This window comes from Tachypleus tridentatus, chromosome 3 (assembly GCF_004210375.1).
Source record: "Tachypleus tridentatus isolate NWPU-2018 chromosome 3, ASM421037v1, whole genome shotgun sequence".
In the NCBI taxonomy this organism is placed as follows: Eukaryota; Metazoa; Arthropoda; class Merostomata; order Xiphosura; family Limulidae; genus Tachypleus; species Tachypleus tridentatus.
This window is the reverse complement of record NC_134827.1, coordinates 11288923-11300550: the sequence shown is the minus strand read 5'-3', so window position 1 is coordinate 11300550 and position 11628 is coordinate 11288923. Positions and strand designations below refer to the sequence as shown.

The 11628-nt window shown below is 35.9% G+C and overlaps 1 protein-coding gene across 1 annotated transcript; it reads right to left on the bottom strand.

Moving 5' to 3' along the window:
- Positions 1–359: 359 nt before the first annotated feature.
- LOC143246353 (innexin unc-9-like) lies at positions 360–2023 on the bottom strand. The gene has a single exon (XM_076492926.1). It carries the CDS (start codon positions 2021–2023, stop codon positions 611–613), a length of 1413 nt encoding a protein of 470 aa, XP_076349041.1. The 3' UTR covers positions 360–610.
- Between the last annotated feature and the right edge of the window lie 9605 nt (positions 2024–11628).

Sequence of the window (11628 nt, the reverse complement as noted above, 5' to 3'; positions counted from 1 at the left end):
GATTCAAGATTTTAATAGAAATGAATAAAAATCCTACAACTCGAGCACTTTGTAGGGGTGTACCTTTCTTCTTTAGGGGCAAACTGAATCCCAGTTTATCTCAGAAGAAGAAAGGTCTACCTTTCGAAAGCACTCGGGTTATAGGGTTTGTTTGCATTTTTATTAAAACATAATCATTTTATTGACTATAATATAAAACTGACTTATTGATACTATTCGTGTATTTGATTTTGTGTTATTTGTACGTTGTTCGAATTGATGCTGTAAAAAAATGTTGATAATGTGTTTGAAGAATCTGTTTAAGAAGATTCAGAGCTTTAATATCTTAAAAAGTCTAAGATCGATTAAGGAAAATATCATTGTATTTCAAACATTTATTTAACATATAATCCTAAATTTAAACATTTCCATGTATTTGATGATTTCGACCTTGCAAAAACACGATCTGATGACTGGTATTTAACATAGGCTTTGGATCAGATTAGCTATACAGGTATTTCAATCACTTCAAGAATTAATGTTGTTTTCTAAAGTCATTTATCTCTAGGCGCATTCTAAGACTATCTAACTTAAAACTTTAAATTCAGTGATGAAAACATAAACAGTTTTGTTAAGAACATTTCCCCCAGTAACTATTTGGAGTTTTTCGTTTTGTAGATGGCAGAGTCTGACGTCCGAAATGACTAAGATGGCAAGCTCCTGCGTGACAAGAATGCCAGGAAGTAGATGGTGCCACAGAAGGCATGCTTGCAGGCATCGGTGACATTTCTACGTCGCTATTCCCTTCCTCCTGCGCCTTCAGTTGAGTCGAGTAGAATTCCCAGAGTTTACTGACGATAGCTGTAACCAAGGTGCTACCGTGATTGTGTTCAATCAGTCGGAGCAGGAAGACTCCGTCCCAGCCGAGGTAATTGGATGAGATTTTTCGAGCTGACCTCGATACTTCACTCATGTTGACCAGCCTTGTTCTCCATAAGCAAAGTCTGATAAAGGCAAGTCGGTTACAGGGGAAGGTTCGCCAGATCCACAATAATAGACTAGCTGCATTTAATGGAAAAAGAATGGCTAGGTAAAACCAAATTACAGAATAAATTTTTTCGTTAAAAACGTTGATGGGCAGAACACACCTACACACATAGGTTTGGAGGGCACCTTGCATGGCGGCACGAACGTGACACAAAGTTTGCAGAGGGAACCGAGGGGAATTCCACCAGTCTCCACTGGCTACCAAGCGACGCAATATTTCAGTTCCATGCCGGATATACCCCTTACCCAGAAAGGCGCTAAGGAGCAAGAACTGAATACCTACGTTGATTAAGTAAAAAAACTTCACTAAAATATATAACAAAGCCAAATAACGACTCGGTCCCGCAACACAACGGCAGCCTATTAGGGGAAGACGGCAGGAAGGGTCAGTACACCATCCAACATTTCCGGTTATAATAGTATGGAACTGGTCGACAAATTCGGTTAACAAAGACTCCCGTTGCTGACATCCCGGGGGCAGTGCTGCAATATCAGAGGCCCGTTTAAGTAACCGTCGGAGTTTGATGCCTGCATTATGTGCACAAGCACTCCACATAATGAAAGGCAAATGAAAACAAACACCTTGTACCATTAGAATTACAGAGGACCACTGGTAGTAACTTACATTAATTCGACGTAGCTTGTTTCTCTGTACAGTGTAGACGTCTAATCCGTTGTAGTCTAATTCTTCAGGGGTAAATCGGATATCAGGGGGCTGCTGTGGCGGGTCAATGGTGTCGTCGACGTTATCTGTTGTCACTAGATAGTAGGTGGACGCCGTCCAACAGTAGCTGTTGACGTATCGAGCTTGGGCGTCTGTAAAGTAGGTCGGAGTGAAACACTGGATGGGATCGCCAATGTACTGCTTGGTGAAAATGGGAAGTGCGAGGAACAGGAAGACAAGTAACGTGTACTTCCGGTTTAGCTTGTCTATTCCATCGTCGATAGGCACATGGAGGCCCCCGATCAGGTCGTGTAAGCGGAAGAAGTAGGACATCTCGCCTTGAGCCTGTCGGGGGCGGTGCGGTAGGTGTGTCAGGGTGGCGGGAGAACTGGTCGTCGTGAGCACGATGAAAGTTTAACGTAAAGTCTAGAAAGCCTGATAAAAACGAAATTTCAGTAGATTCACTATATGACTCTTTAGCTGACCAAAGATGGTCCACTTTGGCAGCTGACCTCACCAACACTCGACTGTGTTCTTTTCTAGTTTTACACACATACAAATACTGAGAGAAGTGATGGGAAGTTAGCGTCAAACCGTTTTCAGTAATCGCTGCAGTCTTGGTCCTGATGAGCATGACCAGCGGTAGCGCCTCACCTGCAAAAAATGGAAAAGTATGTTTTACAATCGGCACATCTCAAGAACTTACACGTAGAACAAACCTGTTGTTAGAGCAATAATTCACACAGTATGGCTAACCGGAGTGTAAACTGTGAGCCATTGTTCAGGCTCATCGTCTGACTTTGTGTAAAGTAATTCGTTATGATTGGGTGGATTCTTGAAGAATTAAAGAAATGAAGAATTGCTTTCGCTTAACATTACACATAGTTAGCCTTCAATCTCATCCAACCAAAAAAAACGTTTTCTAAAAGTAAAGTATTAGTTAAAACAAAACGACTAAAAATATATGGGTTAAACATTAGAAAAAAAATCATAGTTAAAATAAATATAAAAGTACACACACACACACACACACATATAGAAACATATATACATAATTTAGTTACATTTCAAAGTAGAAAATTGTTCTCACTGAATAAGTAGTATCACGTTTATTTTAAACTATATGCCATTCAAGTAAGTTACAATTTTACAATATAAAGGAAGATCTTCCTTTGTGATATTTACACAACGTAATGAACAGTGATATGAAGTTAGGTTGCGAAATAAAATGTTGATACAGACGTAATAAGATTGTATAGTGATTTACTAGAGTCTCATGTCATTAACTGCTCTGTGATTGTTATGTTTTATCGTAACTTTTGGTCAGTAAGGAAAAGTTTCACACACTAAAACTGGTTATTCTTGAATAATGCGCTGGATTATTTCACAGCAAAGCAGATTAAAAGCTGTTATTTGCAACTTCGTAAATGCTAAGCATGTATAAATGTTTTCCTACCGAATAACTCATGCCACAGTTTCTGGTCATTTGGACAGGGTGTTGCAAATATGTATCGCAATTCTATTACTGGGCATTGTCCACTTGAATAGTCATCTTAGAAGAAGAAAACAGGCTACTCCCGGATTGAACAGTTCACAATCAAGAACCTTCAGGTCTTACGTTTTTAAGCTGTTTCACTTTCTCGCAGCATTAATAGTACTTCATGGTGAGAGAGTGTGTAGTAGTGGCCGACGGGACTATCTACTGAGTCGCAGAAGCTCTGGCACGTGAAGCAAATGAAAATTTTGTATTTTCTTCATTGCCACGCAAGTCAACTAAAACTACCGCTAAAGTCGCGCACGTATTACGTTCTCCTGTCTTCGCGAGCACTGTGAGCACGTGAACTCTGCCGCGTTCTAGTTGTATGTGGCCCCTAGTGGTATACATGAATGTCTTCTTCACGCTCCGGATACACAATAAGTCACAATCGAATACCAACAGAAAAGAAGATAGATCCCTCGTTGTAGTCATCGCTTTATCCAATGGAGTATTCCATCTGAAGGCTCAAGTTTCCCTTGGGGGCTCTAGAACTCAATGAATGACTCACTTCTTTGTCTGTTAGTGTCTTGATAAGAAAGGCCTTGACGCTATGCTCTGCCAACAGTCACCAATTATAACGTGGGTAGTCATGAGAAGTTACTTGCTGTTGTTCTATCCATTTACATTCGGTCTAATGAAAGCTTCATCCCCGTATAATTAGATAACAATGTCACATCGTATTCTAGAATACTAACAATGCTTGTTTATAAATGAAATTCGATTTAATAAAATGTTTTAAAAATCCATTTATTCTAAAAGCTAATTGGGCCGCCGTACGTTTCTTCTTTGAAGTACATAATCTAGCTAAGTTGCGAAATAAAAAAGCATATTTTCTCAGTTTTTTGTAACACTAAGGAATGAAAGAAAAAATGTAATATATGAGCATTCACGAGGCAAGGGAATATTTTGTTTCAGTACAAGAGATCCAAGCTGAAAAATATACGCAGCAAGAACTTTATCTGCACTAAGCCTTGTCTGAAACATCTCATTTCCTTTAATCTATTATCATATGCACGATTATAACACACTTTGTATTATACATTCATCAATAAAAACGAAACGTATTTTTCCTTTCTTTGAATATAAGCGTACTCGCTTATCAGTAGCGTTGTTCGTGGAAGTTTTAAAGTTGTTAGAGGTACAAAAAGTAGCTACACGTGGTTTATTTTAAACAACTACTGTTTTAATTCTCTTGTGTAAACTTACAATGTACATAAAAATAATTCAAGAAGAAAACGGGTTTCTAAAGATTTAACTTTCGCATTAAAATATGTCTTATTCGTTCACATATCAGACGAACAATGAGGCGAGTGAAGAGATTGTATTGTATCTTTACTCCATAGTTGTACGAGGAGTACAAATATTCATTGTATGTTAAGGGTTTTGACAATAGCATAATTCGAAACTGCGTGATACACTGTGTAATGTTTAAAGTTAATCCACAGTTGTTTAAGATGATTTTTAATAGTTTAAGATACTACCATATCTAAATTAGATATGACTAGCACAGATAACCCTCCTCTAGTAGCTTCGTGCGAAATTGAAAGAACAGCAAACAAAACCAATTGTTTTAAAGTTTCAACAAATTTAACTTAATTTTTATTATTATTTTGGAATGAGCGTTACGACTAAGATTTGAGTGCAGTGCTGGTTGACAACCTCAGCATTTCACCTTAGATAGCCCGCAATTACTTGATATACAGAGATACAGTTACGACAGAAAGTGTTCGTACTCCTGCGTCGTGAGTAGTTTTTTCCTCATAACTTAAAAAGTATCACGATTAGGACAATGGAACTATGTTTCATTATAAATATTATACTAACACACATAAATTTTTATGTAAATTGAACGACAAATAAACTGTTTATAAACAAATAACCAAACATAGGAGGGACAGAAAGTGTTCGTGAGTCTACTTTAATGGTCAGTTGTGTAGCCTTTCAGGTGAATTACTTGGCGCAATCTCTCTTCTTAGCCCTCCATGATCATTTGACAGTACTCGACTGGTATTTTCTTCCATTCTTCTTCACAGAAGACCTCCAACTCTTGCAAGTTTTTCGGATAACGCTGATGAACCCTGGTCTTCAACTCATGCCAAACGTTTTCAATTGGATTGAGATCGGGTGACTGTGATGGCCACTCCAGAACGCTTATATGGTTCCTCTGCAACCAGGATTGCACATATTTCGATGTGTGCATAGGGTCATTGTTGTGCTGGAAGATCCAACGACGCTCAAGCCGCAAGTTCCAAGCATCATTCTTGATATAAGTACCTAATATATCAACGTACTCTTCTTTTTTCATGATTCCGTTGACACGGTGAAGGCTGCCTACAACAGAAGAGGTGAAGGAACCCCATAGCATGATCGAGCCACCTCCGTGTTTAAATGTAGGGATGGTGTTCTTTGGAAGATTTCGTTCCCCCATGTTACGGAAAATATTGCGAACATCATTGTGGCCGAAAAGCTTGATTTTGGTCTCGTCTGACCAAAGAATACTTTTCCAATAGGTAAAGGGTTTATCTACATGCTTTCTTGCATATCTCAATCGTGCTTTTAAATGAACAGGCTTTAAATATGGAGTTCTACGAGGACGGCATGCTTTGAACCCAGAAGAGAGCAACATGTTCGTAACTGTATAGGTGCTTACTTCAACCCCAGTTTCCCTTATCAGTTTATGTATGTCATTATGTGTTAAACGAGGGTTCCTACTAACTTCTCTGAGAACCTTCCTCTTGGTTTTCTCTGGAAATTTGGTGGGGCGTCCGGAACGAGGGAGGTTAGCAGTTGATCCTGTAAGCTTAAACTTGGCAATTATGCTTTGAATAGTAGATTTCGGCGCATTAAGTTGTGTAGCAATACCGGAAAGAGACACACGAGACTTGTATGTCACTATAATTCGGTTTTTTAAATCACTGCTAAATTGTCGGAAGTACATTTTTTGCTGGCTAAATTCCAATAATTATGAACGCAGTGTCTGGTTCTGGAATGGTATAATGTAGTTTATTCGCCCAACTAAACAAAAGTTTTGCATGGACTGTAACAATAAGCAACTGTCATAGCATTTTAGATTAATAAAACGTCTTACAACTCAATTGTTAAAAAATTATCACAGAAATTTCCACTAACAACGAGCCTTATAACTGAATTGTAAACAACCGTCATAGTATTTTGGATTAACAAAACGTTTTATAACTGAAAACAAGTATAATGTTAGTGTTAAAATATACACAGCTTTTGTAAATGTAAATAACTCTTGCAGAACTATGGGCTAAATATTGGATCTTATAGCTGAAATAAAATGATACAGTAGTATAGAAATATCTACCGTTAGTATAAACATGTATTAAATACTGAGGAAGCAAAGATAAACGACACGAATTTCCCAATAACAGCTTATAAAATATCAAATAAAACGCACGTTTTCTTATTTTCGATTTTTTAAAAATAAAGCAACCCATTTCAAATAACATTGGAATAAACTACATCATATTAGTTTAAACAACCATACTACAGATCAGATTTTAACCTAAACCTACTTTCATCATTACAAAGTTGTTGTACTATGCAAATGATAAAAACCTAATCACATAACTACGGTCGCCAACGAGATAACCACATTACCATAATGATTTTGTCCTAATGTTCCATCTACCTCTACCTTTCTCTTAACGTAACTATAGTATCGTTTCCATGTATTCTTTCACTGGCTTTATTGTACCTTCCTCTTCCAAATTTAACCTTTTCGACACAACGTTGAATAGTTTTCTTGTCGTTGTACAGGAGAACGGAACAAGCTCCTTACATGGTGTCAAGAACTTTTCAAAGCAGGAACAGTAAGATGAAAATTAACCAACAAAAGCAACTAATGACGATCTTTTCGTATTTAATCAACTATGATTATTATTTGTTTTCTTTTTCAGTTTTATTTTCCTTGAAACTAATGTCTTGTCTTTTTATTTTTGAATCAGTTTTGTATACGTGATATATTTAGTTAACTATATTCTTGAATGGATAAATGAAAACTACTTGTCAGATGTTAGTTGGTTCTTTTTATTTGCGAAAATGGATGAAGAAGAAAAAAAGGAAGAAAAGAAATGACAACTGCTGTAGATAAATATAATTAATTTTCCTGTTGCTTTCTGTCGGATCCATATAGTTCGAGTGATGGTGTTGAAGATGAATCGAATGAACTAATCTGGAAGGAAAAATGACACCTTTTTTGGCGTTGAAAAAAATACTCTTTATGCCAATACATGAGATGGAGTAGAAGCCATCAAGGTTATAACAACTAATACCGTACTCAACGTTTTGGTATCTTGGAAGATGCAATTTACACTTACCCTTTACTATTCTCTTTTTTGCTTTTTCTCTACACTGTAATTTTCTCTCCTGATTTCTCTATATAAATAACATTGTTACAGTAAAGCACCTTTTTTTCATATTTCTTGCAAAAAAAAAATCACAATAAGATTTGACTGAAATAGAAACAGTATAACCAAATTAAGCTATAAGGTTTGATTTATTACTTATTTTCAAATTCATCACTTCGCAACTTAAGTTAATGCCAGATGTAGTAAATTATTACTCGTCTAGTGTTTATTCGCAGGTGTTAATTAAAATTGTCGGTCTAAGTTTAACACCTAAATTCAGTTTCTCGATTCTCGCAAATTCCTTTCAAAGCTTAAAGCTGAGTTGTCAATCATGTTGCGTATTATAACGTAACCCGGATGAGTCTCCGATTTATTATGTAACGTATACAATTTCATATGACCGGAAATTTTAATTTTAATTTAGAAGTTAAGTGAATGTTGATATGTATCAAATTTATGATACTTGTCAACAAGATTGATACAAACAATTTTCTTTCTTAACACAAATATATTTTAATATACAAACAACAATACAACTTGTAATAAAGGCTATTACAAATAATGATTTTTATACAAAAGTTTTACAATCAATATTGAGTCTTTTATCTGGCTTGAAACTGAATATTGTGTAGACGGTTCACTTTACCGTTTACAAGCTGAATTTTCTCCGACGAAGTTATCTAATGTCTTCGTAGAAATACTGACGACCGAAGTTAATTCACTGAAATTAAACGGTTTATAATATTCGAAATCTATAAACGTTTCTGGTTTAATGTCCATAGTTTCCCGATTAGTAAGCGTTTATCGCAGTTATAGCTTTCGAGGCTTGTAGTATACTAACTGTAGCAAGCGCTGTGTTGGTTACCTTTTATGAGATTTAACGCGAGGTTTCGAAAGTTCACTTGACAGAGATCTAAACATATTGTTGATTCTTACATTTGAGAATCTTTTAGAAATTTAGAGTGCAAGCTGGACCTTCGCAATACACAATTAAAAACATAAGTTACATGTATTTTTAAATACATATTAAACTGAAACAAAAATGGATATTAAATTAAATATATAATATAAAATCCATAACAATGTTTTTTTGTTATTATATACAAAGCTACACAAAGGGCTCTCTGTACTCTGCCTATCAGTATAAATTCGCACTGTGTCATTGGTGGGCTAATCTGTTACAATCGCAATATTCGTGGTTCAAGTGGTGATGCTGTTGAATATATTCCTAACTTTCATCGTACTTGCAATACAGAAGTGGCAGTCAATCTCGTTTGACACACATATTCCCATTCTATGTAAGGTAAAAAATTATAACAATTAAGAAATTATTTAGATGTTTCGAACTAATTCATGCATAGCTACTTCGTATAATCATTGCTTAGTTTTTCAAAAGCATAAACATTGTCTGTATAATTGTAATTTTAAACCCATTTCATCTATCCATATAAGATCTATTTAGAAGCTATCAGTTCATTGTTTGTTGATGGGTTTGAAATCACACGAGGGCAGCATAATTGTACAGCTTTAGTACTTTTGAGACAAATACATCACTTGGATAAATTTGTTTAATATTTATAATTCTTTTCAAGAACAAACCAGTTCTGTTCAGATAAATGTATTTTTATTTGTTTGCTTGTTTGTTGTTAAGAACAAAGCTATACAATGGGTTATCTGTGCTGCGCCCAACCTAGGTATCGAAACCCAGTTTCTAGTGTTATTAAGCCTTCAGACTTACAGCTGAGCCACTAGGGAGGGTCGAATAAATAAAATCCAAGGCTCTCTCACAAACACATAGAGGTTTATTTGTAGCTACAGTTGCGATAACTTCAAGGTTACACTATGTATTAAAGTAGATAAAAAAGCAAATACGAAATATAGTGCAGCACTGAAGAACCGTCCCTTGTACTTGTAACATACAGATAGCATTCATTATAGTGTGAACACATTAAACCGTGTCATAACTGTACATCAGTGATACGAACATTAACATACAGTCACAATTACTGAAACAACTTGCATAAAAGTGTGAAATGAATAGCGGGTCTTGTAAACGAAAATAGATAACACAACGGTGTAAGAATATTGACAGTTATTGATAACGTACATGAAAGTTTAAAGGAACAAAGACAAAACTGCACTAACGTATCTATATAAATTTCGAAAATGTTAAATAGAATACATGTTTATTTCTTGCACGAAGCGTATCGTTTCGAATGATACTGAAATAAGCGAGATAACTCTAGAGAATACGTTTTTTTAGAACCTACTCTCATCATTTAAAAGTTATTGTATTATGTACCAGTAATAGTTGAATAACTCAATGTTAGTTGCCAATGGTTGGTTTTGTTGTGAATTTCACTCAAAGCTACACGAGGGTTACCTGCGCTAGCCCTCTATAATTTAGCAGTGTAAACTAGAGGGAAGGCAGCTAGTCATTATCCCTCACCGCCACCTCTTGGGATACTCTTTTACCAACGAAGAATGGGATTGAACGTCACATTTAACGCCATCACGGCTGAAAGGGCGAGCATGTTTGGTGCGATGGGGATTCGAACTCGCGACCCTCGGATTACGAGTCGAGTGCCTTAGCCACCTGGCCATGCCGGGCTTTTAACTGCCTCTGTGATAACTCAATTAATATAATGATTTCATCTTACTCTTCAATCTTTATCTATATATATGTTAACAATTACACCGGAAACTACGCTGCAGGGCTGTTGTTAAGATGCACTGTCCTCAGACAGAGCACGACTGGATGTGGCGACATGAACAGTTTTAATATAACGTACTCATCATCTTAAAACAAGCTCACCAGAACTGGTTGGAATTAGGAACTTCTTCGAAGCAGAAACTGGAAGACGATGATTAGCTAACCAATAAAAGTAGTAATGATTTTTTCGTTTTCCTCGACCAAACGAACTTAATTAGTTTTACTTATTACTTGTTGTTTTTTTCTGTAGACGTTTTCTTTTTCAATATTATTTTTCATTTTTTTCAAAGAACCATTTCAGTAAACAAGATATATTGTGTTTTGCTAACCATATATTTGTTTAGTTACAAGTAAAGACCATTTATCAGATTTTATCAACGTCATTTTTTCTTGGTTTGAGTAATTAAAAAGAAAACAATAACGGATGATCAAGCATCATGAAAGAAAAAGGAGATTAACTGTTATAATGAATATTACTAGTATCCTTTCTGCCTTCAGTCCTCTGTTATAATGAATATTACTAGTGCCTTTTCTGCTTATAGTCCCCTGTTATAATGAATATTACTAGTATCTTTTCTGCCTTCAGTCCCCTGTTATAATGAATATTACTGGTATCCTTTCTGCCTTCAGTCCCCTGTTATAATGAATATTACTAGTATCTTTTCTGCCTTCAGTCCTCTGTTATAATGAATATTACTAGTATCCTTTCTGCCTTCAGTCCCCTGTTATAATGAATATTACTAGTATCCTTTCTGCCTTCAGTCCCCTGTTATAATGAATATTACTAGTATCTTTTCTGCCTTCAGTCCCCTGTTATAATGAATATTACTTGTGTCCTTTCTGCCTTCAGTCCCCTGTTATAATGAATATTACTAGTATCCTTTCTGCCTTCTGTCCCCTGTTATAATGAATATTACTGGTATCCTTTCTGCCTTCAGTCCCCTGTTATAATGAATATTACTAGTATCTTTTCTGCCTTCAGTCCTCTGTTATAATGAATATTACTTGTGTCCTTTCTGCCTTCAGTCCTCTGTTATAATGAATATTACTGGTATCCTTTCTGCCTTCAGTCCCCTGTTATAATGAATATTACTAGTATCTTTTCTGCCTTCAGTCCCCTGTTATAATGAATATTACTAGTGTCCTTTCTGCCTTCAGTCCCCTGTTATAATGAATATTACTAGTATCCTTTCTGCCTTCAGTCCCCTGTTATAATGAATATTACTAGTATCCTTTCTGCCTTCAGTCCCCTGTTATAATGAATATTACTGGTATCCTTTCTGCCTTCAGTCCCCTGTTATAATGAATATTACTA